This window comes from Echinops telfairi, unplaced genomic scaffold (assembly GCF_000313985.2).
Source record: "Echinops telfairi isolate 266 unplaced genomic scaffold, ASM31398v2 ScPeMD7_1;HRSCAF=3_0, whole genome shotgun sequence".
Lineage (NCBI taxonomy): Eukaryota > Metazoa > Chordata > Mammalia > Afrosoricida > Tenrecidae > Echinops > Echinops telfairi.
This window is the reverse complement of record NW_022103896.1, coordinates 9539385-9566720: the sequence shown is the minus strand read 5'-3', so window position 1 is coordinate 9566720 and position 27336 is coordinate 9539385. Positions and strand designations below refer to the sequence as shown.

The 27336-nt window shown below is 49.8% G+C and overlaps 1 protein-coding gene across 3 annotated transcripts in view; it reads right to left on the bottom strand.

Annotated features, from left to right (window-relative positions):
- The window catches only part of ADCY8 (adenylate cyclase 8), a 194333-nt gene that overhangs the window by 88031 nt on the left and 78966 nt on the right, over positions 1-27336 (bottom strand). For all 3 annotated transcript variants that reach the window (XM_004697391.3, XM_045285711.1, XM_045285759.1), the window contains exons 3-6: positions 25599-25729; positions 18898-19009; positions 13389-13516; positions 2274-2432 (exon numbers count right to left, since the gene is read on the bottom strand). In XM_004697391.3, coding sequence (XP_004697448.1) covers positions 2274-2432; positions 13389-13516; positions 18898-19009; positions 25599-25729 — 530 coding nt within the window. The remainder of the gene's footprint in view (positions 1-2273; positions 2433-13388; positions 13517-18897; positions 19010-25598; positions 25730-27336) is intronic.

The window sequence follows — 27336 nt, the reverse complement described above, 5'->3', positions numbered from 1 at the left end:
GATTGGTGAGTCTATGGATGATTCCCTACTGGCCGTAGCATGCAGCTATCTCTAGCATCCATATTGGATGTCATGTGTAACAGATACAAATAGCATTTGTTCAGTCTATGGATGGTTCTCCATTCAGCCACACGTTCAGAACCACAGACAGTTCTGCTGCCTAGTTGGTTTGAACTCACTTAGGAGCTACTTGTAGCAAAATCACAAAGAATTATAGGCTATAGAGACACAGTGGGTGTATGTCAGGCTCACCTTAGTCCCACACTTGCATGGGAAGCAGGTAACACACCTTGCACAGTGAGGAAGAGGGGGTGGGTGTCCCCTGAGAATAGTAGTCAGCATGGGGAATCGCTGCATGGCTGACAAAGCAATTGACACCCACTACCCTGGTGATGCCCAGAAGACATATGTGAGGTAGGCTGTGCCCATATGGCAAGTAAGAAAACAAACTCTCCTGGAGGGGGGATAAGACTCACTGTGTCTTAAGTATCACCATCTTTCTGTAGTGAGGGAAGCGAGACTCAGAGAAGTTATGTAATGACCTGAGATTACACAGGTGCGGCTGTGAAAGCCCAAGTTAGCACCACAGCGACATACCAGGTGTTGTACCTGCTTCATGCCACATGCTTACGAGGAGGAGAATGGAAATCCTGGTTTCCCGATTCCACACCCTGTAGTTCTTTTCCGGTTCCCCTCATGACAGCGTCTGACCTGATGGTAAATCTAATTGGCAAGGAGTGATAGCTGAGAACTTTGTGACTCGAAAGGCACGGCGAGTGGGTGGGGAGAATTTATATAAGTGCTCTGTCTGTTCATGCTAGCTTTCTTGTTCCTGTACTCTCTTTTCCTCTCTCTCTAGCTATCTCCCGTATCTCTCTATCATAGCTGAGAGAGAGCGGTCAGTACAACTCCTCCCTGGCTCACATCTAGCTGAGCTCTTCCTAGTCCCAACGGATGGGCTAACTGGCTCTTCAAATCACTCTGTTAGTTCAGCTAGTCTTTCAGGTTACTCGTGCTTTGGGGATTCTTCATTGGCTTCACACATTCTTCACAGACTCACTGGCCCATTCCAGAGAAATTTGAAGAGCAGAGTTTTTAAGAGTGGGTGAGGATCCTGGATTTCCGCAGTTCAGCCTAAGGTCATATGGAAGGCTGGTCGATCTTAACTCTAGCTGTGCACTAGAATTGCTTTAACAGTGTGTGTGTGTGTGTGTGTGTGTGTGTGTGTGTGTGTGTGCAAATGCGAAACACACAGAGAGAATATACAAGGGGGCTTCCAAAAGTTCATGGATCAGATCTCAAAATCATAAGACAGACCAGGCCTGCTGATGTGATAGAGAAACTGGCAGAGCTCCCAAGACCATGGCCTTGAGTCATCTGTTCACGTCTGAACCCACCTCAAGGCTAGAATTAATTAACCATTTAAGATCAAAAGGACAGCGTTTACCCAAGAACAGAGCTCAGAGGCTTACTGAAAAGGAGGAAGGGAAACTGGAAACACAGGGAGGACGTAGGTTGAGCAGGGGATTCCAATGGACGCCTCGAAACAAAATGTGTTTGAATGCAGAACTAACGATCAGCTTGGTAAGCGGTCGACGTCTAATTCCCAACACAAAGCTTTTTGAAAGCAGAGCCTAAGGGATCAAGAAGGAATAGAACTGTGTGTATGCATTCTTGGGAAAATTCCATGATCTTTTAATTCCATTTTTTTTCAGTGAACTTTTGAAGCGCTGGTGTGTGTGTGTGTGTGTGTGTGTCTATGTACATGGATGTGTGTGGATACACACACATAGCTATATCTACACCACCATGTAGATGAGGGGCTTCCAGAAGTTTGTGGAAAATGGAATTAAAAATAATAAAAATCTCCACGAGCATTGTGCAGCCCACCTCGTGTATGTTGTTTCCGTTTTCCGTTTAGTTATGGATAGGAGTGTATGGTTATATAGTTACACACCTGCGCCCACCTGCACAGATTCTGCTTTGGTAGTTGAATCAGCATGGCGAGTGGGCACCAGCCTTTGTGAAAAATCCCTCTGATGGCTCTAAGTCTGAGGGTCAGTGCTGCCCAGGGCTGAGCCCAGAACAGTTGGAGGACGCCCTGCCTTCCTCAAGGCCTATCGTGCATTTCTTTCCACTTTGAGGGTCAACATTTGTATGATGTTCCACTGTCCTATCTCGTGCCCCAAGAATGGCTACTTAAATCTGGATACACTGTCACCAAGTTTGCAAATCAGAGGGTTAAGCAAGAAAGAGGTTTTGCTTTGGCTTACCCAGGGATTCCTCCAGACTCGAGTTTGTTTGCAATATCCACGTCCCATGACCAGACATCAAACTGCCACTTCCGCAGGCCGAGCACGCCACACAGCACTGAGCCCGAATGGATTCCAATCCTCATGTCAACATCATGCTTCGTCCTTGACCGCACATACCTGTTGATAGAGGTGAATGCAGGCACATGTGTGAAGTCAGAGGAGGTATCTGGGGCCCCGGGCAGCAGCTCAGTCTTGTCGATTACTCCCTATTCCGATGGCATCTTGTCCACGAGGCCTCTTGGATTCCCTGTTACAGGGAGGATTCTCTCTTCTACCTGAACTTTCAAGGACCCTGGAATCCAACACCCCCAAGCCTGCTCATCATTTGGCATCCGAATCTTTTTCTACTCAATGAAGCATCAATCTGGATTCTTAGGGAGTCTGTTTTTCATCTTGTACTCCCTTTCCAGTCTAAGTACTTTTACTCTGTTTCCTTCTCTCCATTCCCCCAGCCAAGCGCCCTAGGTCAGGCCACCATTACGCCTGGCGCTTCCTGTCTCCCCTTTCCTCCTCCTGGTCCAGACTCTATGTGGATACAAGGGACTCACCCTTTCTCAACACAGATGTGACCATGCCACGCATCTCTCCCTTGTTTAAAACTATTACTGAGCCTCTGCCCTTTTGAGCAACAATCACCAAGGTAGAATGCTCTATCCTGGGGTGACCACTGGGAGGCAGGAAGGTGTAAAACATCCATTCATAGAGTTTAAGTTTTTGTTTTTAATCTTAGAAGAGCTTTATCTCCTGTGGGATGACCTTGGTGACCTCACAAGGTCCAAGTCGGGCTGAATGTCAACATGGCGGATCCATCTATAGGTAAGAGGTGCATGTCTACCAACGGGGCAAACACACTTCTCTTCACACTCAGAGTCTCTTAATGAGCAACACCAGTTTATGGCAGAGGACTGGGCCATATGATATGATATGATATGATATGATATGATATGATGTATTATAGGGAACTTTGTCAACGTGAAAATTCAAATGGCAAGTTATTCTAGCTAGAAATGGTGAGGCAAGTAATAGAAACATCTTCACAGCCACGTGGAAGTTCAATAGCAATTTTATTTGCAAATGCTTAAAAGGGGTGTCAAACTTAAAGATCACTTATGCATTTCTCTCCTTTGGACAAAAAGGTAAGGGTTTCCAGTTTGCTGGCTTTTCTGGGCTAGCTGCTGGCCATTAATATTCAGGAATGCACTGGTGCATCCAAACGAACGATATCTTGATATTTCATCACCAAAGGAGTTTACATTTATTTATCCACTGCCTTGCTTTTCATTTTTTTCTTTCTGCCATGCCTGGGATTCGATGTATAAAGACCAAGAGCTGACGGTATGTGAACTCACTCACTGCCGTCGGTCAGTGACCCTACAGGACAGGGCAGAATTGCCTCTGCGGGTTTTCAAGACTATAATTCATATATAGACATAAATATATGTATGTATTAATAGTTTTATTGCTATAAAAGTCACATATCATACGCTTCCATAATTAAGTCATTTTAAAAAAAGTTGAATACACATCATCAAAATCAGTTCTAATGCTCCCTCTCTCCTCCTGCATCCATTATTTGCTCTCCAATTACTCTCCCCCTCCCCACTCCCTGTCCCCAATAAACCATTGCATCAGTTATTGTCTCTAGGCATCCACTCCTTCATAAACTAAGAAACCTAACAGAAACAATAAAAAAAAAGACTGTAACTCTTTATGGGAATAGAAAACTTCATCTTCCTACCCCAGAGCACCTGGTGGTTTCAAACTGCTGACCTTGTGGTTAGCAGCCCAATGCGCAGCCACCACGGCACCAGGGCTATTGATCCTGTTTAGAAAGGCTGCCTCCTGTTGTATAAGCCCCTCCCCCTCCCACACCATCCCTTTTGGAGGGGCAGGACTTTTTGTATTCCTGAAGCTACAGTGGCGGGACTTCTGGGTTACCCGTCCTATTCGGTTCTTCCAGAGCAGACCGTTAAAAGAGAGGCCACTGCGCGCCATCAGCTACACACGCAGAGAAAACGCTGGACCTCACCTGCATTATAATCACCTGCATCTTGTCCCTCTTTTCCATAGACTCTGAGCTTCTGCTAGGCAGTTCAGTTCCAGGTGGCTAAGAACCAGCATTGGCTTGATGGCAGTGAACACCCAGCCCGGTGCATGGGCAGAGCCAGGGCTCAAAGTGCTTATCTGAGTTGGTGGCGCAAGCACCACACTTTCTTCTCATCAGCTCGTGGCTCTCATAAGGCCAACAGCTCTGGTCATGCAGGACTCCTCTGTTCTCAGATCTCCAACGGCCCCTGCCTGCCCCACCTACAGGTGCCCTACCTACACCTGATCGCTGGGGAACGACCCTCCAGGTTCCCTCCCATTAAACAAAGTTCTCATGATGTACTTCTCTGTAAGATTGATGGTGAAGAAAAGATGAACTTGAAACTTACGTGTTGGCAGCTCTCTATCAAACTCGGACCGTAATGGTTATGTGGTAAGAGATGAAGACCTTGAAGATTTTTGTCTTTGAATACAAATGCTTCAAATGGCTCTTTTTATTTATTATTAAAAACATTTTTATTGTGAGTTCGGTGACGGTTTTTATTGAGTTAGGGGAAGGTTTATAGAGTACATTGTAGTTTTACCTTCAACAATTCATACACATCCTGCTTCGAGTCCTCCTTCAATGTACCATCCTTCATGCCACTTTCTCCCTGGTTTCCAGTTTCCATTCCTCAGATGGCTCTCTTTGAGCCACTTAATCTTGCTACAGAAATTGCTGGTGGGATGATGTGGTGCGGGCACCAATCCGTGAACCAGAATCTCCTCCCTTATGGAAAGGGATGGATGGACACAGATGGATGGACACAGAGGAAGGCTTTGGCAGAGAAGCATTTGGTGTCATGGGGGAGACAACAATCCACTCCCCCAGAAACACCAGCTGCATTGCTGCGGGTACTTGTCTCACAGGCAGCGGAGCTGCGCAGACCACAGGCCTTCCTCCTGTCCTTCTGTAAAATGACGATGATAGCGGTTTCTCGAGACTGAATAAACAGCTTTCAACATGCATCTACACAAACCAGTTCACATCTTTCTGGTATTCTCTGATTTGAGCCAAGATCCATCTGACATTAGCACCTGTCGCGCGCGGATGACACGGCGCAACACGGACCGAGACAAGAATGGTCAGGACCCTTCTGGTAGATGCAATCTGCGAAGTTTATTTAAGCTGCCTCTTGCTCCGAGGTCAGCTGCGGAAGACTCCAAGCTCCTAAAACCCCGGGTATAAATACCCTGCTCGGTGACGTGTCCTACCAGGATTGGTGCAATTTGATAATGCGTAGTGAGCGGCTGGCAGCGCATGCGCAACAAGCTTGTTTACAGCTTAGCTCTGACGATGCGGGCGCGGTCCGGCGCCATCTTGTAATGGCGTCCACAAGCACCGATATCCCTTGTTCCACAACTTCTTCGGAGTCTGACCTGAACCTCTGGCGGCTCCCTGGCAATGTACTGCTACAACCGTTGTTGGAAGACCTTGAGCAAAATCTCACTTCCATGTGAAATCGGGGCTATCGTTCTATAATTTGCACATCCTGTTGGGTCACCTTTCTTCGAAATGGTTGCAAATATGGATCTCTTTCAGTCAGTTGGCCAAGTAGCTGTCGTCCACACTTCTTGGCACAGATGAACGAGTGCTTCCAGATGCAAATGTCGCATTGCATTGGGTACATCTTCCACACAACATCTCCTTAAAGTGCTGAAAAGCATCCTTACTTTAAGCTAAGGTGTGCCTGACCCAAGCCATGGTATTTTCCACGGATTCATCTGCATGTGGAAGTTGGGCGCTGAATAAGGAAGCCCGAAGAAGAATCGATGCCTGTGAATCAGGGTGCTGGGGAAGAAGATGGACGGTCCCATGGACTGGTCAAAGGGCAAACAAAACTTTTTTGGTAGAAGCACAGCCTGAGTGCTACTTAGAGGAAGGATGGCAAGACTTCATCCCACTTTGGACATGTTGTCGGGAGAAAGCAGTCCCAGTAGAGAGACATCATGCTTGGTAAAGTCGAAGGGCAGAGCAAAACCTAGTGTTGATAAAGGTTGCTATAGTGACTGCAACAAAGGGCTCTCGCATCAGAACAATTGTGTGGAGGGTGCAGGACCAGGTGCTGTTCTGTGCTGTTCCACACAGGGTCGCTATGAGTGGGAACGGACTTAACAGCAACAACAACATGCACCTAACCCAAACCACGGTATTCTCCTTCCCTTAATACGCATGTGAAAGTGGACATTGAATAAAGAATGAAGAAGAATCAGTGCCTTTGGATGAGGGTGCGAGGGAAAAATATGGAAGCACCACGGACTCCCAGAGAAAAAACCAATCTGTCTTGGGAGAAGCACAGTCGGAGTGCTCCTTAGACTGAGGACAGCCAGACTTTGTTTCACGTATTCTAGAACTGTTCTCAGAAGGAGCCACCGCCCTCCAAAGGCCATCCGAGTGCCTGCAGTGAAATGACACTGCTTCCTGCATTTCTCAGTGCTCTCTACCCAGGGCTGCTGCTTCAGCCAGCACGGACCTCCATCTCACTTCCACTGCATTAGCACTGCTACCTAAACCCAGTTCTCTGGACCCTGCCTCTGTGCTCCTACAGGCGGAGAGGGGGAGAACACTCCCCTGTTCTTTCCACCTGCCGACACTTCTCTTCCTTTGTGAAATAGCTTGCTATGTCTAGTTACCGCAGTCATGCCTGCTTCCTTTCCAGGATGCTGGGAAGAACAAAGAAGAGGCTTACGATCTGCCTTGTTCCACGCAGGGATTCATATCCTTCTTGCTCAAGGAGATGGAGGGATACATGGGTAAAACCAGGGTTTCAGAAGGAACAACAATGGTGAGATGGTCCGCACTGGGCAGTGCACTGCTCTGCTGTACACAGGGTTGCTATGCATTGGGGCTGACTGGTTGGCACCTACCAATCACCACCACCCTCCTTTCTATAAGAAGAGAGTGTTTGTTTTTGAACTGCAGGGGTATATATTCAATGAAGTAATCTTCTGTAAACTCACGAGCATTTCCTTGTGCTATTGAATATTCATGTCAACCCTGGTGTTGACTGGCTGCTCTTATTTCAAATGCATTTTTCAATTATTTATGAGCGGACATGCATGAGAAGGTATGAATGTTGCATTAGACATACAGGTGCACTCCATCTCTCTCTTGTAGCCTTTCATCAAGCTCCTATTTCTGATGTGGCTTCTGATATTTTGGGTGCTGTCGAGTCAGTGCCGACTTTCTAAAACACATGTGCACATACACACACATGGATTTTTGCCATTCCTATCAGCTAAGATGGTACCATCGTTCACACTTTTGCTTCCGGGGTGAGCATTTTGGTTCTTGGTCAGAAACCTGCAGTGGGGATACTTTAGTAACACCCCAAACAGAGAAGTCTGTTTCCCCCTCACGTGCACTTAGGATTGGCTTGACTCCTGCCCACTTGTCCAGCCTGCTGATGCCGATGCAGCGAGTAGCAGACAAGCCCGGCCTTTTTGGATGTCCTCATCCTGTCCTGGCTTGTCTGACTGGAGGCTTTGCAGCACTAGTTTGGCTTGATCCGTATACAAGGGGTCAGTTCACTTTGATGACAGTTCTGCAAAAATGATACATCGTACCCAAGGAGCCATGGGTGTTTCTGGATCTGGAGAGCCCAGACCGGAGGGTCATCTTGCCGTTCTAGCACCGGCCTATGGGTGCTGGGCTCTTTGCACAGAGGAGGCGTGGGGAAGAGCAGAGGTCAGGGAGACACTCTGATACCTCAATCAGGGCTTGACCTTGGACAAAATATACAGGTTGGCTGTAAATCCTGGAGACACAAGTCAAGAAATGCTTTATGAATGTTATGTCACAATGTGCCATGTACTGTTTCCTAGGCTTCTGGACTTTATGGCTCCTAGTTGGAATGAGAGCCTTTGGGGGCTAAAGAAAAGAGTCCATTGTGTGTAAGTGATGGCCGCCTGAGACTGTTACCTTTTCCACCAAACTGTCAGTGGACTCTCCTTCCTCCACGCACATTAAGGTGGAAACAATGTCTACTAGTGATCCCTCATGTCCCACACTTGACCAGTCATTGAGAAAACTCTAGAAACCCAGGTCAATTATACCCAACTCTGAGCTCCTGTTTATTCCTTGGCACAATGCTTCCCTTTTTAGCTGGAAGAATTAATGCTGGACCTAAAGCCACCTACATGATAATCAAGGAGTTGTTTGGGTATTAATAGACTCTGAGTCATGCCATTAAAAAAATGCCACTAAATGGTCTTAATCTAAGGGAGTAACAGTAGCACTTAATAAACTCTCAAGAGAAAGCCCGTGAGTCATTTCAACCTACTCCATCTCACTTGTCACTCCCGCTCTGAGCATCCAGACAGGAGCACTTCCACTGAAAAGCAAGGTCAAGGAGGGTAAAGTTCTGTCCAGAAAGAGAATGGATAATGCTCTACGTATCTTTAAGCATTTCAATAATAGATGCTCACTTCTTCTGGTATGTCCTCTCTGTGGCCCATCTTCTGCTTATGCCCAAGATACAAGCTCCCATGGAAAGGTTTGCTGCGGGCACTTAATTTTTATGCAATTGGTCAATCACAGATTCTTAGAACCGGCATGGACTTTAGAGCTGGTCTTCCCCCTTGACTCATTGTATAGGCAGTTGCCCAAGGGATCTCCTTAATGGGTACCAATGATCAAGAGAAGGTCCTGGGAGGGACCTATTTCCAGGGCTGAGCACTGGAACTGGCACACAGAAGGAGCTTCGAAACCGTTGACTGGTCTACCAGTGACTGACAAAACAGGTCACATGCCGAATTCCCCTGAGAGCTGCTGGTACGAGATCCCATATCTTCTGGGTTTCAGCCTCATGGTCTCCACCAAGACCAGTGAACGTAGGAACTCAGCACTCATCCTAGCTCACTGGCAAATCCCTCAAGCGGTCAAATCAGAGGCTGAGAAAAGTATCGAGTTCTTTTCTGTTCTACCACAGTTGGTCAACATGGCGCTTCAGGGTGGAACCCTGAGGTCCTCTCCACGGGAGCCGAGAGGGAGGAGGGACTTCTGCATCAGCAGGTTGGACCCATCCAATCTAGCTCCACCTGTGAACTTGGTCTGAGGGGTGATGAAGGAGTGGATTTTTTTGTCATAACTTTGCTAACAAACCAGTAGAAATTCCTATCACACCTCACTCTTTTCCCCAAAGCCGTTTCCTGGTCTTATAGGGGATCTTCAGGGATATCCATTCAAGGAGGCCTGCTGGAATGGCTATCAGAGACTTTTCCACAAGGGCAGGTGGGGCAATCAGCCTGTGACAATCACACATTCTTCTCAGTTAAGATGGAGGTCTAAGTGCTCTATTCCAAGCATGGACGGCTGGTGGCGCTGTGGGCACAGGAGCCTCTCCTGACGGAAAGGGGTTGTGGTGCGCTGAAATTGGCTGGATGGAGTAGCAACAACATTCTCCTCCTTGGAAGCAGGGTGGTGGGACGGATTCCTTTAGACACAGCATCAGGAAAGACCAATTTCTCAACCAGGACTTCAGGTGTGGCAGAGAGTCGGCACAAATGAGAGAAGCCCTCGGTGGGTGGGCCCAGGCAATGGATTCCAACATGCTGGTGTGGGGGACGGTGGCGTGGGACCAGGGCACCACCTGGTCATCAAGAGTTGGAGCCAACTCAGTGGCCATGAATGACGAACAGCTGGTGAAGGTCAGGAATGTGTCCAGGGAGAGGCGGCCAGCCCCGTGTAACCACTGTCAAATTATCCATCGTGGGTTACCCAGGGGACGAGATGAGCTTAAGAGACATGATCCCCAATGCTGGTCATGCATGTGCGTGTCCCTGCGTTTTTCAGGGGGCTCGGCACAGGGTTGTTTAAGACATCGGATGATGAAAGTGAGATGAACCAGGATGGGCCTCTGGGCTAAGCCACCTGGATGCTCTGAATGTCAACTTTCCTGTCAATGAAATAAGTGACTTCAACAACACCCACTCAGCTCGGCCAGCTTGTTGTGAGAACTCAATGGGCCCGCGATGTTTCAAGGCCTAGCCTGTTGCCGGACATACCGTTTTGGTAGGTTTCTGCTCCGAGGTTGCTGCCCGGAGCATGACTCGGGGGTGGGGGCTCTTGCAGCTCTTCGCAGCAACAGGGCTTTTGTGGGCTCTTCCTCGTCCTGGCATCCCAGGGTATCTCCCAGACATGAACATCTCTTTCTCTTTGATTCGGAACCAATGATAGCCTGCTTGGTGGGGGGAGGGGGCCAGGTGGTATCGGTGCTGAGGGAGCACATCTCTCCTGCATTTCAATTGTTTTTCTCTTTCTCTGCCAAGCGAGGGAGGAGGCAGAACCACAGACCAGGGCCCTATCTCCCCTCACAAATTAGAGCAGCAAGCAGCGGAGAAAAATGATCCTTGCTATTTTTCTAGTTCTTGCAAATTCAGCTGTCAACTTGCAAAGTCTTCGGGGTCCCCAGAAGAGGGCAGTACAGGCAAGGTTTGGATACATAAGCCATTCTCCTGAGAGGCTGATGTTCTGAATGGAGCTTACTTTGAGCGGGTCCAGTGTGGAGGTCACCTCCTTCCAGTCCTGCAATCACCCTCCGGGTGGATAATGCTATGTCAGTCCAGGCCTGGACAGGGAACTGAGACCCAGTGGTTTGGTCACACGGCAAATGGTGGTGGGACTGAGATCGAATCCCTGCATCTGCCTGAACCCAGTGTCTGTGCCTGCCTTTATACCATGCTGCCTCCAAGAGGGGAGCCCTGCACATGGCCTCTGTTAGGTGAGCAGGCTGGAAGGAAGACCAGGAAGGTGGGCACGATATTTCTAGAAGGGAAACCAAGTGAGTGTGGGAGCCAGGGAGAAGGAAGCAGAAGAGAAGGAAGGTCCTGTGGGAGGGTAGAGGTGGGGGGGACGGACAGGTGGGGGTACACTTGGTATTTCCAATTGGGATTTGTTCTTTGGCTGTCTCAGAACCGAGTCTGCAGACATCTTAGCATGTGGGGTTGGTAGTATATATGTTCCCCAGAAGTTATTCAGTCCAGGAGGTTCTGGGGTTACCTGGAGGCACGCGAATCTCCGAGATGCATGTTCATGCCTCCCGCTGGTTACGGAAGGGAAAGGCCACAGGGAACAGGAGCTACCACACAATCGAATGGCGGCCAACCAAGAGGTGGACGGCGGGCCAAAGTCACAATGCTAACAAATGACCAAGCAGAAAGGATTTCTCCAGCATTGAAACTACAGAGATCTTAGCTAAGTCTCTGGACCGTGACTTACTGTCCTTGTGATCTTGTTGAGCTCCTTAACCCCCTAAAGCCGAAGCTTGCCCTATTGCCAAGGGAGATTCTTGTGTTTTGTTTGGTTTTCCATAGAGTAGCTGTGAGTAACATAAGTGAGTGCCTAGGATGTCTCTCAAAAGCTACAATAACTCAACAGAGGCGTGATAATGAGCTCCCATCCTCATATCTATTGCCCGGGAGGGTAGTTTCAGATGGAGGCTTGACGTGGCCATGGGCTTATCCACAGAGCAGTTAGGAGGGTCGTGTCAGTGGAGCACAAAAAAGCAGGACCACATTTGGAGATGCCTTTGTGTGCCCTCTTCTTGAAGAAAGCAAAAAACCAACCCACCTACTTAGTTCCCATTACGTTGATTCCATCTCACGGTGAGCCCGTGCGCGGCGGCAGACTGGACCTCTGCTCCACTGGATTTTCAGTGGCTGTGAGCTCTTGAATGTACATCTCCGGTCTTTCTTCCAAGGGCTTCGAGATGGACTTACATGCCGACCTTAGCTTAACTACTCGAGCCAGCCTGGGGCTCACTGTCTGCTTCTAACTGGGAACCAAGCCACCTTTCCTGAGGTCAACGGAATTCTCCAGACGTGAAGGAAGCAGGGATTTGTTAGCCAGTAGAAGGGGTCAGAACCGACCTGGACATTGCCAGGCTCAGCAACAGGGGGCTCCAGTTGCCTAAATCCATCCAGGCCATTCCAGGCTTAAAAGCAGCAGGAGAGTCAAGACTAAGGGGTGTGTGTGTGTGTGTGTGTGTGTGTGTGTGTGTGTTGGTGCAGTGGCTGTTGCTTGACTTTGTTCCTTTAAATTCAATCTGATATACCCAAGGGAGAAGAGTCTTCTTTGCTCGGAAGACAAAGGCATACACCAAGGAAAGATCTCTTTGCCCCATGCCACCTGTTCTTGCCTTTGCTGTGGTGGGCTGAGGGTGCGGCACTGCGCAGCTCTGCAGGCATGCTGGAGGCCCAAGGGGAGCTCTGCTCACACGGCGTCCCTCTCTCGCGGACACAGTCTAGTTCCAGACCCTGCCGCCTGGGTGAGCTGCTGTTTGTGAGACAGAATGCCTCAAACTAGCACACTTGTCACCTCTCAGCTGGCCCTGGGGGGCAGCCCTCCAGTATTTTCCCAGTGGATTAAGTGCAATTCTTTAAGGCGACTTCAAAGGTCACACTGACCTGGCTGCTCCCCACTCTGCAGTCCGCTGCTCCTCACTGCCCTGTCCACCGCCCCCTGCAGCCACTGAAGCTCAGAGTGGAGTCTGTGCTGGGTAACTTCTGATTACACTCCACCCCCACCCCCCACCCCCCAGGAAGCAGTGTAGACACACACCCCTAGACAATCTCCTCTAACACCTCGGACAGAGGTAGCGCTTCCTTCCTCCTCCATTCCCCTTATGGCCTGGATTTAATTCATCACCCAGCCGACAGCTCCTGCTTCTGTGTTCACCTCCCCGTGTGCTCTGTAACCTCCCTGAACACGAGGACAGTCGTTGCTCGTCTGCTTCCTTGCTCTAGCTCAGCAAGGGAATTTGCAATACAAATTTGTTGTATAAATAATTGAAAGTGAGGTATAATTGGAAAATGACTAAGCTAGCAGGTGCATTGGCTCCTGGGGGAGAGTGAATGGAATGCAATTTTGGTGAAAGATTTCAGGGCGGTGGCTCCAGTTGCCTCTGCTATTGTGCACGGTGCAGGCCCAGGTGTGGTGGGAGGGCTCACTATGAGTGCAGTCACCCAAGGGTGCCAGGAATGGGTTACCTGATGGTCTTAATCATACTGAGGCCCATTTCAACACAGCAGTGGGCGTGGTCCTGCCGGGGCTCGGGGAGTCCGGACACGCAGTAGTAGCAGTCTCCCAGGATCTTAATGCGAAGGCAGTGATGTTCCTGTGAGGAGAGAGCGGGCGGAGAAAGGCCCAAGTCAGCGGAGCGCTCAGTACTTCCGAGCGTCTTGGGAAAGGGAGGGTAGGGTCAGGCCTCTGCACTCTGGGATCAGGAACATCTTCCTGGAAACCCAGCTCTCCTACTGCTTTCCTTGGAAGTTTGGGATGCGCCCTGCCTGCCGGGGGGTGTGAAGGCGCCTCGGTATCATGGAAAAACACTGGCTCTTGACTTTGACAAGTCCTGTTCCATCTCAGCTCGGCCAGTCCTCACTCTCTGACCTGCAGGTCCTCACTCTATGACCCGGACATCCATCTCCTAGATGGGGCCAGGTGAAAAGTGGGTCTTCAACCTGCACGCTCACATATCTTTGATGTAACAGCTTTTAGTATGCTTTAGCACAATAAGCACTTAATCATATCAGCTCATTTCAGGATCCCCTATCTTCTCAACTCTATTTTAAGTTCTTCCTTAACGAGGGGCAGGACCTTGGGAAGAAGGAGGGACTGTACTGTATAATCCTGTCATTCATTTATTAATGCCTTCGCTTGCTCATTGAAAGAAGAGAAAAAACGTCTACTCTCACGCCCATGAACAGTCCAACGTTGCCCCTGGGGCTGAGGACACAGGCGGATGGAGACTAACTGCCCTGAGGCGCCTGCCTTGCTCACCTTCACCACCACCTGTGAGGGCTTGTCCGCCTGGAGCCTCAGGTGGCAGGAGGACACAGTCCTGTTGGTGGAGTGGTCATGTGAAAGAGACGGCCCTTAGGGATTCTCAAAAAGAGCTGGAAGCACCAAGGAAATGCGCTTCTTTGTGTGTTCGGCTGGAAGGGGCCACCAGCGGCAGGTTTTCCAGAAGGAGACCTGGATGTGGTACAGCCTAGGGGCTTAGCACAGCGGCTGACCCCTCACACCCTCGCTACACATCTTTGGGTGATTCCTGGGACCTCGGGGCCTCCAGGCCCTGTCTGTAAAATGGGAAGAGGAGAGTGAGACTTAGGCTGGGAGGACCTTACGCTGTGGATCATGGGATGAGGGCTTAGTCCCTGTTGCCTACGGGAGCATGACTCCCGCTCGGGTCCTTACGCCCTCCCACCTCTGTTGGGGCTTGTGGGCAGGCCTCTTAATTTCTTTGGAAGGAGGAGCTGGACTCAGCGATGGCTGCGATGCCAAGCTGGGCTGCACCGAGCTGGCTCCCCTAATCACATCAGGAGTTGGGCTATTGCGTTTGGGGGACATATTGTAATCACCCTCCCAATAAAAGGCACATATCAGACCAGGCAAAAGAGACTCAGAGCTGGCTCTGGAGATGCCCCGTCTGGACCATGTCTCTGGGGCCCTGCCAACCTTCCTCAGTGGGCACAGATGCCATCCTCGGAACCATGATGGCATCACCACCTTCCTGGGGCTATTTTTAGGACCTGTGGTTTCTGTCTATTGGCTGGCTCACTGCAGCTAATTTTGCAGTAGAGCTGGAGATGGGCTCTGATCCACTCAGGGAGGCTCACAGCCTCCAGGGCTCTCTTGAAGGCTTCCTGTGGGTGGTGGCCAGGCTAGATCTTAGAGGGCGTTTTGTCTGCCAATCCTGACAGGTACTGTTGTGGCTGGCTGGGGTCTTCCATTGCTCCCTTGCCAGAATACAAAAACAAAACCCTCGGACCAGCCCTCGGTCTCTCTGGTCTTTTTGAGCAGAATTCATGGGAACATGATTTTTGGTTTTCTCCCTTCGAAAACCAAACGGCCTGAGGGACTCCCTCTGGCTGCAATGTTTGCTTTTTGCCAAGGAACAACCCCAAATCCACCGATCAACAACCAGCCAGCCGGGGTAACAGCTCAGCTCCCACCCCCTAGCCACAGCACTTTTTGGGTCACTGTCAATGCCACAAAAAGTAGCAGGCATATTTTTGGAATAAAGGAAAATCACGCACCCTGGGGATTTTCCCTGGGGGGTGCTCACTGCAACGTTGGAGGCCAGGGGCCGCCCAGAGGCAGCATGGGGGAGGGCCTGAGAGATCCAAACGAAGCCTCCTGCCACTGAGCTGGCCCCAGGGGCTGGAGCAGGGGATGGCTCCATGGGGGTTGGTGTCTTGGCTGTACTCGTGGCACTAGCAAATCACCAGCCTTTCCTTCCGTGGTTCTTCTAGGTATGTCCAAACCATCCACCTTTCCGGGCAGGGCTTGTGCCTCTAACCTTGCACACTGAAAACCCTCTGAGCATGCGGGACCACCAGGAGTAGGAGACAATTGGATGACAACTGGCTTCTTTTTACTCAATAAGTGCACCTTGATGAACATTCACTGCATCACTCCGATCGTTAATATTTCTCATCTTGCATTCACCAGTTAAAAACAACAACAAGCTCTCTGACACTGGGTTCATTCTGATTCATAAAGACCCTAGAATATGGATGGGGCAGAACTGCCCCTGTGGGTTTCCAAGGCTGTAAACCCGTAGAGGAGGAGAAACTCTCATCTTTCTCATCCAGTGGGGCTGACTGGTGCATTCGAACTGCTGACCTTTCGGTTGGCAGCCCAGTTCCTAACCCACCATGCTACCAGGACACTAGAAGAGCACTGGGGAACCTTTGAGCCAATGCCCTCTTCTGCTTCTCTTCTGCTTTTGCAGATAAGAACTGAGGCCGGGAGGCAGGGCTGGCGACTAATCAGCCATGTTACTTCATCCGCAAATGGTCTTCTGGGACAGAGCCTGCTGTGAGTGGCTCAAGCTGGGGTGGCCTTTGCCGCCAAACCCTTCAAGCACTCAGTACCTGCCTCTGCTTCTGTACTGGTGTTGGGAGGGAGCAGAGGCAAGGTTGGAGTAGAAATGGAGCAATTCTAGTGAAATGTACCAGTAGTGTGACCTTGGGTAGTCACTTAAGTGCGATGGGTTTCAATTCCCCGAATGCGACTAAATGCCCCAAACCCAAACCCATTGCTGTTGATCCTGACTCCTTGAGACCCTGCAGAGCTGCCCCATGGGGTTTCCAGACTTCCACGTCATTCTCCCTCCCAAAGGCGGGTGGGTTCAAACTGCCAACCTTTCTGCCAACTGCTATACCACTATGACTTCCCGCTTCGCCCCCAGCCCCGACTCATTTACAACAGCCCTGACAAGTTACAACAGTTGACGTAACAAGATAAGTGCAGCTTTGGCCACTGATTCACAGTGATGATGGCACTCAACAGCAGGAAGAGGCCAGGTGCCACTCCTTACCTCTCTTCCCCAGAGTCTTACAAGAAGCCTGAACCGGGCAGGCAGGTAGGGCTCATAGCTGTTTCGTAGACGATGAACAACTGGGGCACAGGAAACATATGAAGGGACTTCCAAAAGTTTGTGAGCAAACCTGAACACCTTCTAACTCTTCGCTCAGGATCTGCTGGCTAAAAGCAATCATCTGGCCAGTTGTAACGTGCACCAAGCCCTGGCACACCACTGGCCCCGCCAGGAAAACAGAAAGAGGCACACACTTTGGATAAATGTAAGTCAGGAAAGGAACGGGTGTTTCTTGATCACGTACGATGTGCCCAGGTTTGTCGGACGCATTGCGTCAGGCTCCTTTGTTTATTGTGACCACGGTGGGTGGGGGTCCTCTGCACTTTGCAGGTGAGGCATGGGAGGCTGGAGGCAGGTGAAGGTCAGAGTAAGTGAGGGGGAGAGATGGAATTCAAAATCATGTCTGACGTGGGGCTTCCATGGTATTTTCTCTCGAACATGACAGACTACAAAATGATGACTAAGTCCTAAATGGCAGAGCTCCTGGGGTAGGGGCTGGGGGTGTGGAAATGTATTTGGGGAGAAGACAGGATGAAATGGCTTGTTCGTTTCTGGAGCAAAAACGGAACAATGTGGAGAAGGGGTTTGTGTCCAGAGTCCATTTTTCTTGTCCACACAGGAATAGCTGGCAAAGTCCATGGCACCTCTGGGTGGGTCCAAACTGTTAACTTCAGGAAGCAGCTCAGCACTAAAGTGTTGTGCCACCAGGGCCCCTTAGAATAAATGGTCTGTGATACATCTATATAAATATGTGTATGTATGCATGTGTATATACATGCATCTATATTTTAGAATGATAAAATAAAGGCTTGTCTTTCATCCATAGATGTAGGTATGTGACATATATATATCAAAATATATATATATAAAATTTTAAAATAAAGTCTTGTCTGTATATGTATGTATTTTCATGTATCTATAGCTGAATATGTATTTAAATGTTTTAAATACATTTAAAAAATAATTTTAAAAAAATTTAATTGTCTTCTGTTTTCTTCTCCACCGAGTTCTGTCAATCGCAGGCACATCTTTCTGATCCAATCCTAGGAGCTGTCAGACACCTTGGCAGTCATAGCCAAGAACATTCTCCTACCAGGAGCTGCTTTGCAAAGTTCTTAGGAAGGAAGTTAGACCGCTTGTCAAAAAGAGACTTTTAAGAGAAAAAGAAAGTAGGCGATGGTCACCTGGCAAATTTTATTGAGCCAGATGAACTATCATCCTCCCCCCCCATACACACGCATCGAGACTTCTCACATCGTAAGTTTTCAATCCATCGTGTTTATGAGGCCCTATAAGGAGGCACAACCTATTGCCACGAAGCTGATTCCAGCTCACAGAGACGCTGCAAGACAGAGTGGAATCGCCCACAGGGTTTCTAAGACCGTCGCTGTTCAGGGAAGCTGGTTGCCACGTCTTTCTCTGGCGGAGGGACTTGTGGGTGAACGGCCTACTGCTGTTAGCCGGCAGCATCTATGGAGAAACTGGCTAAAAATGAGCAGCTTGCTCACTCGCAAATAGAGTTTGATGACAGTATTCCTCTGTACTTTGAGGGCCTTGAAGACTAGGGTTCTGTGTTTGGACAGCAAAGGTCTAGCCCCCTTGACGCTTCTCCCGGTGAGCGCCTAGTGACCCCACGGGAAGGGGAGGCAGGGTCTCGTGGGCTAGAAACACAAAAGGAACTCTTGAGTTAGGAAACAAAATGGCGACGGGCTGGCACCGCTGAGGGCTGGTTTTTGAGAACGGGCACATTCATTCCAGATGGCTGGGGTTGGCCAGGAAACGGCAGGCGGCCACCACTGCATGCCCAAGCACTGAGCTGTGATGGCACCTGGCCACATGCAGGGGCCATACTGGCTGGGAGTGACACACAGATGAAATAGACGGTGGTTCACTTGTCGCTCTCCCAGCTGTCCTGGTGGGAAAACTGGTCTGACAAGCCTCCCCTCCCGAGCCTGTAAATAAGTCACATCATTCCCAGAACGAGCGTGGGGCTTGAGGTCCGCGGCCAAGAAGGGTGCTGACTGTGTGATGAAGGCTGAGTCCTGCTCCCCGACTCCCCACGCGGCCCCTCACCCCTGCAAACCACTCGGAGGGAATTACATGCCACTCACATGAGCCAGTCGATCAAATCTAGCAAAGAGCTCGTTGAGCATCCTAACCAGCTCCTGCGCGGACAAGGTCGTGGAGAGGTTGGTGAATCCCTTCACATCTGCAAAAAGAATACTAAACAACAGGGAAGGGGGTGGGGAGAAAACGTATTAACATTGCCATTGCTCCACGGAGGCACAGCAACAAGAGCTAAAGCAACCAGTCCTGGCTGGGCACTAAGCTTGTCCCTCTCCCCACCACGGGAGTCTGGGGAATGCAGAGGCATCTCAGACTCCCTCCACTGAGGAGGTCCGGAAGGACAAGGGGGCAGCGGAAAGCCCTCCTTCCTATGCAGGGGCGTGGAGTGTGGGAGCCGTTAACAGCCCAAGCACGGCTGTGCCGCTCTGAACCATTACAACAAAAAACAGGGTGAATATTCACCACATGAAGCAGTGCAGATGCTAAAAGCACAGGGAAAAGCAGGCAGATGAAATGAAAACAGGAAACGAAACCCAGTGATAAATGCTGTTGGGTGCTGTCGAATTAATCCGACTCACAGCGACCCCACGGGCAGAGTGGAACTCCCCAGTGGGCCTTCTGGGCTATTAATTCTTAAAGGGAGCAAGTCACTGTGTTTTTCCCTCCAGGGTCAGTTGCCAACAAGTCCTTAAAATCATTTCACCTCAGGGTTCCTCCAATGATAAGCATCTCACCCCAAAGGGCACAAATCGAGTTAGGCACCCCCCCTCCTCTCAAGACATGGTGAGACTAGCTGGGAGGCCTCCGTCAGAAGGAGCCATTTTTCCAAGCTCTCTCATTCACCTAGCCTTCCAGGTGAGGCCTGATTCAAAGAATATAGTTTAGATTGAAAGCTGCCACCACTGAGCAGATTCAGACTCATGGCGACCCGGGAATTATGAAGTAGAACTTCTCAGGGGGGTTTCCTGGCTGATGAGCATCTTTATGGGGGACTTTCTCCCTCAGAGGTGCTTTGCATGGGTTCCAACCTCCAGCTGTTAGCTTTCACCCCAACTGCCATGGTGATCCCATAGGGCAGCGGTTCTCCACCTGTGGGTCATGACCCCTTTGGGGGTCGAACGACCCGTTCACAGGGGTTGCCCAATTCATACCAGTAGCAAAATTACAGTTATGAAGTATCAATGAAACTAGTTTTATGGTTGGGGGTCACTGCAACATGAACTGTATGAAAAGGTTGTGGCATGAGGAAGGTTGAGAACCACTGGTCTAGGAAAAGGCAAAACTGTGCCCTTAGGTTTCCAACAGTGGACTCTTTATAGGAGCTGGCAGGCCCATCTTGCTTCCTAGGAGTGGTTAGTGGGGTTGAACCACCAACCTGGTAGTTAGCAGCCCAATGCCTAACCCACAGAACCACCAGCGATCCTTACCTTCAGGATAGTGAGGGAAAAAAACCCACTGTTACTGAGTTGAATTCCAACTCAGAGTGACTCTACAGGACAGAGTAGAACTGGTCCTTAGGATTTCTGAGACTGTCGATCTTTAAGGGGTTGTGAAACAAAACAAAAACAAAAACCATTCACTGCCCTCGAGTCAACGTTGACTCATGCCCACCCTGGTAGGACAGGGTAGAACTGCTTCTGTGGGCTCCTGAGACTGCCACGCTTACAGGAGTAGAAAGCCAAATCGTTCTCCAGCGCTGTGGCTGGTGGTTTTCAAACCTCTGACAGCTTGGTTAGCAGCTCCATGAGCAACCATTATGCCACCAGGGATCCTATAAGGGAATAAGCAGCCTCCTATTATTCCCTTTGGGTGGACGGGCTTGAGGTGAGCAGTCTGCCACTGAACTCGTACCACCAGGGCTCCCTGGGTCGGAAGTCACTTGGGTTGGCCCCAGGGAAGGGGAAACAAGGGAAGGGGCAGTCCTTAAGCTCCTGAAAGCCGAGCACTGAGAGCACGGGTCTCAGTCACCTTTCCCAGAGAAGAGCTGAGGCCGGACTGCTGCTGTGCTATGGGGATGGGGAGACAGGCTCACGGAGGCGAGGAGGCTTGCTGAGAGTTGATATGGCATGGCCCTATCGATGGAATGGCTCTGCAGCCTCCTGGGGACAAATGCCTACTCTCTTCTTGTCGTCTTCCAAAGAGGAATGCAGAGACTCTTGGGGCCAAGGGGACGGAGCAGCCATGAGAGACAGAGGCCCCTGTCCCTGAGTTACTGTCCGAGAAGAAATGGCTGAGTAAAATAATTGTAATTGTGTGTGTGTAGGGGTGATTTTATTACAACTGCTAGCATGGTGCTCACCGGTACAAGAAGTGTCTTCGGTATTTGAACAAAATAAAAGAGGAAGTACAAAGGGAATTGGGCAGATGGAATGGGAAGACCAATTTGAGACCAAGAGGCCACGGGTTTTGTCCTTTTCCAAGAGCTCAGGTTTTGAATTGGGAAACTGAGGCTCAGAAAGATGGAATGGTTCAGCCTAAAGCCTGTCAGAATGACATCCAGAGAAAATTCTGAATGAGGCCCTGCCCTGTTCATGTGGGCACACAAATGCCGTGCCTTGATGCATGGGTGGCAACAGACAATCTGGTATGTGAGGCACCTTAGACATTTGGGCGGACTCTGTGTGCGTCCTCTGTACCGTCTGACACAGCAGAGCGAGGCAGGGCACAGCATGCGGGCTGCTAAGAAGAACGTGACAGGATTGGAAGGGATTTCCACGATTGCTCCAAACCCCATAGTGGGTTCTCTTCAGGGACTGGAAAGGAATGGAGCAGGGTGCAGTCTAATTCCACCTTTTTTGTTTCTCATCTTCTCTCAGCACCCAGTAGCCTGGCAGTGAGCTGAATTCATCTTCTGCAACCCCCTGAGAGCTGCTGTGACCAGCCGGCAGGTAGATGAGGGGAGCAGCGGGCTTCTGTGTGCCTCCCCACCCTCTAGAAATGGCTCGCGAGGTGGGGATGCTGAGGAATGGAGGGCAGTCAACAACATGTTGGTGTAGTATGGGGTGAGCTTGCGGGGACAGGTGCCAAGAGGACAAAGAGCTCAGTGTGACAATGTCAACTAAGTGGGGAGGAGGAGCGGCCACAGGCTGTTCACACCCAGGGAAGCCCTGACCCTGGAGCAGCGCAGAGATAGCCCTCTGTGGTGCAGAGCCGACTCTGGACGTCGAGTGTCTGGTGAGGTGTAGATGTGCTGTTTGTCTTTTGCATACAGTTCAGTTCCACCCCTTTCTCGATGGAGAAAGGCACTTTCGTCCGAGGGTCCTGTGTATTGGTGTGGATGCTGTCTCCCTGCCGGGTTTTCCAGGCCATCACTGGGCTCCTAGCTGCCCCGTGTCACAGAGCAGGGCTTTCTCGGTTCTAATTGTCATGGGAGCAGATCACCGGGTCTTGTTCCCGCAGGGGTCCTGGGAGGGACTGAACTTCGAATCACCTTGTTGGCAATCAAGCGCTTCCATGTGATGCCACCAAAACCACAGACCAAACTCCCGGTCAGGCCAGCAGGTTGCTTTCAACTCATAGCACACCTGTGTAGGCTTTCTGGGGTTGCAGATCTTAATGAGGGCATGGCAGCCTCATCTCTCTCCCACAGAGAGGTTGGTGGGTTTGAACCGCTGACCTTGTGGCTAGCAGTCCAACAGCGACAGCACCGTCTCTCTCTCTCTCTCTCTCTCACACACACACACACACACACACACACACACACAAAACCAGCTGCCACTGATTGTATTCTGACTCATAGCGACATTTGGGAAGAATTGTTTAAGGGGGCCAAGTCCTACAGAGGCTCCCAAGAATGACTTGGACTGAGGTACACAGCAAAGGTAGTGTCCGACTCCCACACGCTGTCTGCTGGGCACCTCTATGCCAGGCAGAGAACACAGAGTTCCTGAAGGAGGGGAACATCTGACCTTCCTTCTTCAGAAGTGGGAAGAAATAAGCAGATGTTTGCCATGTTTAGAAACATTTAACCTCTGGCCTTTCTCCTATGCTTGGGGCATTTTACTTTATGCTGCTTGGTGGGAGGAAAAGACAACTTTCTACTGTATAAGCCAGAGCCTGGTGGCCCGGTGGTGACTCGTTGGGCTGCTAACTACGAGGTCAGCATTTCCCACCACCAGCCACTCCTTGGGAGGAAGACAGGGGTTTCTACTCCCATAAAGAGTCACTCTCTCTGAAATGCACAGGGGCGGGTCTACCCTCTCCTGTAGGGGTGCTGGGAGTCAGCATTGCCTCAATGGCAGTGGGAGCGAAGCTACATGAGCAGGGGCTCTGGTCAGTGCAGTTAGTGGTAATGGTTGAGGTGGTCCCTGCTGACTGAGGGGTTGATGGTTTGACTCTGTTCAGAGACACCTTGGAAGAAAAGGCTGGTGATCTACTTCTGGGGGGAAAAAAATCAGCCATTGAAAACCTTAAGGCGCCAGTGCTGCTGGGACCCCTGCAAGTTGCCATGAGTGAGAGTGGACTCAGCGGCAATGGCCCATTGTTACTGAACAAGCTGAAGATGCTAGAGACCACGTGGATCGAGAGGCAGTTGTGTGAACAGAACATGGGAAAACGACATGGTTTCTATCAGGAAAGGTGTGCGTCAGGGTTGTGTCCTCTCTCCAGACTTGTTCAATCGGTATGCTGAGCAAATCTTCAGAAAAGCTAGGTTATATGAAGAGTGTGGCATCAGGGTCAGAGAAAGGCTTATTAACAACCTGTGACATGCAGATGACACAAGTTTGCTTGCTGAAAGTGAGGAGGACTTGAGGCCCTGGCTGATGGAGACGAAGTATGGATTAAAACTCAATGTAAGGGAGCTCAGAATCCTCACAATGGGACCAATAGGGTAAATGGAGAAAAGGTTGAAGTTGTTAAGGGGTTTGCTTTGCTTGGGTCCACAATCAATGCTCATGGAAGTGGTGGTCAAGATATCAAGACATGGTATTAGACGACTCTGTTGCACAAGACTTCTTTCGAGTATTGAAAAGCAAGGGTGTTACTTTGAGGACTAAGGTACTGCTGACCCAAGCCACGGTATTCTGCATTGTGTCATATGCATGTGAAAGTTGGACATTGAATAAGGAAGACCAAAGGACTGAAGCATTTGAATGGTGGTGCTGGGGAAGAATATTGAAAGTACCAGGGACGGCTAAAAGAACAAACCAATCTGTGTTGGAAGATGTACAGAGTGCTCCTTAGTGGCAAGAATGGCGAGACTTCATCTGACATACTTTGGACATGTTGTCAGGAGAGACCAGTCCCTGGAGAAAAACACCATGCTTGGAAAAGTGGAGGGATGGTGAAAAAGAGGAAGGCCCGCTATGAGATGGCTTGATACTGTCGCTGCAACTATGGGTGAGGAGGACACAGGACCGGGTAATGTTTTGTTCTGTTGTGCATAGGGTTGCTATGGGCCAGAACCAACTTGATGGCAGCTAACAACAACACTACCAAATGACTGGACTCAGCCAACTAGACACACCTGCCCACAGCTTTACATTATGATGCAAAGAAGCAGGGGCAGCAGAGAATGGGAACCAGGCAAAGGTAGCAACCTGCAGTTTCTGGGCTGTGGATGCAAGTGCAGGGAGTGGGGGCAGGGCATGCTGTGTCAGGGACAGGGAATTGGTGGCAAGGGCAATAGACTTTTAAGGGTCAGGGCAGCAGCATCCTCACTGCCCTGCTCTCAAATGATGTTGGCTGTGCTTCGGATTCTGTGGCCTTCGTCATGGCAGACCGGGTCCCACACAAGATGTCAATCTTCCCCATCATTCTGTCCCCCGCCATGTCATCTTTGGATACCTGTTGCTTCAGAGCTTGCGTTTGCAACACAGTCATATATCTGAAATAACTTACAAGACGATGGGTGCTATTTTTAGCTTTGCTCTCTGCTTTGTGTCTCGCCTGACTTGTACAGTATTTGAGGAGTCCCTGGTGGTGCCCAGGATGAAGTGTTGGGATCTTAGCCACAAAGTTATATTTACAAAACCCTGCAATGTGGCTATTAAAATCAGATCCTGAGACACGGGTATGTAAATGCCCAAGGCCACAGTAAAGAAGACAGCACCGGATTCTAAAGTTGTTCTGCTTCCCCTTGAAGTTCACGTGCCAATTTTGAACATGTCCTACTCAGGGCACAGTATGTAGATTGCATTGAGAGATGCTCGGCTGGACAGATGGAAAGGTGAATGGATGGATGGATGGATGAAGGGAGAGAAGGAAGGAAGAAGGGATAGATGGTGGGTGGATGGATGGATGAAAGAATGACTGATTGGGCAAATCACCGTTTGTAAAGGAAAGAGAGGAAGTGCTCCCTTTGGTCTTTCTTTAAAGACACCTGTGAGGACTGGGAGAACCAGTGGTGCTGAAGGACGAAGTTCAAGGTACACTGAATGCATTAGCCGTTCTGTTGTGCACAGGGTTGCTATGGGTCGGAACTGAGTGATGGCAGCTAAGGACATGAGACTGGAAAGAGGGAGACCTATGTGCTCAACCCTGAAGCCTCCAGAGCACATTCTGGGGCTGTTTTTCTAAAAGACGTTTGCTTTTCCCACCAGTAAGCTTCCTGCAGGGTAGCCAGGTGGTACCGTAAGTCACCTGGCAAAAAATTGAATGGCTTTCCTGCGACATCCTGTCCCAGCCCCCATTTGGCCATGTAGCACTCTGCGCTGAATCACCCTCATTGATGAATTCATCAGCCAGGGAAGGAAGGCGCTGGCAGAGGGAAGTGGGCGTGCATGCGCACAGGGGCGCCTCTCACCTGACATTCTCATAGCGGTGGATGTAGATCCGGTGGAACTGGTGCTGCAGGTGCTCGTCCTCCACGTTGGTCATGTCATTGATCATTTCCAGGACGACAAACCGGGGCAGCACAGACAGCACAAGCCGCTCCTGCAACAAAGCGAGGGGCAGTCTGCTGAGGATGGCCAGTGACTCTTGAATGGGGAGTGTTGGGGCGGGGGTGGGGTGGAGGGAGTAGTTTGTTAACATCACAGGGTGAAGGAGTGCAACCTCGATGCACTTCTCGAAGGATTGCTTTGCAGGATGGTGACAAATACTTGTTGGGACCTTATTCTTCGCCAGGCACGGAGATGGTTGTTGAGTCATCAGTGAAGCTCCACCTGGTGAAGCTTACATTAAGCATAGCACACCCACACACGCCCACACACAAATACCATGCAACAGGAGATAGAGACCCAAGTATGATGGCTGGTGGCATGATTCAAGCCAGAAGTCAGGAGAGACCCCACCACCACCCAGAGTGCCACTGGGGTTGGCATCACCCCCTCCTCACAGTAGCTCATGATGTCTCTCTCCCTCCCACCTCCCATGGACTCCTTCCCATATAATACATACGGAGTCCTTAGTAATGCTTATGATCAATTTTGGTCTTAGAATAATACATAATAAGCACAGTTCTGAACTGATTACCTGTACTGTTTCCCAGATTCCACGAATACTAACAACAAAACCGTAAGATGCTTCTACATGGAATTTCATTATCAGTTACACTATTAGGAACTAGCAGAAACCGTTTTTAAAACCTCTCTCCTGCTTTTCTTTTAATTGCAACTTCCCTCTCAAAGAAGTTAATGATTTGTTCCTCGGGGTGCTGGAATGATCTAGACTCTCTGCCACTGTGTCCAGGCTGGCTCATGGGGACTACAGGACAGGGAAGGGTTGCCTCTGTTTGATTCCCGACTGTTCACTGGAGTAGAAAGCCTGTCTTTCTCCCTTGGAGCAGGCGGGGCTTTGGGCTGCTGACCATGCAGTTAGCAACCTCTGTGGCACCAGATGCCAGGGGGCTGCAGAAGCAGATAAAGGCACTTGAACCTGGATGAGGGGCCATGGTACAAGAGTTTTTAATTGCCAGGGGGCCGATGAGTACTCTAAAAAGGAGGCAGTAGGCCAAAAAATGTGGGGACCTACGAGTAGGTTCACAAATTAGCAGTGATCGCAATCAACCCCCAAACCAAACTCGTGCCATCAAGTTGATGCCGACTCACAGTGACCCTGCGGGACAAGGGTAGAATTCCCGTTGTGGGTTTCCACGACCATGACTCTTTACAGGAGAAGGTAGCCCTGTCTTTCTCCTGCTGAGTGGGTGGTGGTTTTGAACTGCTGACCTTGCAGTTAGAAGCCCAAAGCAGAACCACAACATTGTAGTTAAAACATCAGAACATTAGACAAAATCAGTGGCTATAAAAATACAGGTAGCAAGGAAACCAAAGTGCGTACCTATACCCTAAGCAGAGGCCATGAGAGTCACAGTGTCGTTGTGTAGTAAGGACAGCTGCACCTACAGTATCTTGAGAGGGTCAACAGTGCACGAGCATAGAGTTTGGGTTTGTAGGTGTGTTGATGCACGAAAGCGGGCTCACGCAAAGTGCTCTTGTTGTTAGAGCTCAACTACAGGAACATTTTTATTTTAAAAAAACTTTTACTGAAATACTCATAAAATGTGGTGAAGAAAGCTGATGGTGCCCGGCTATCAAAAG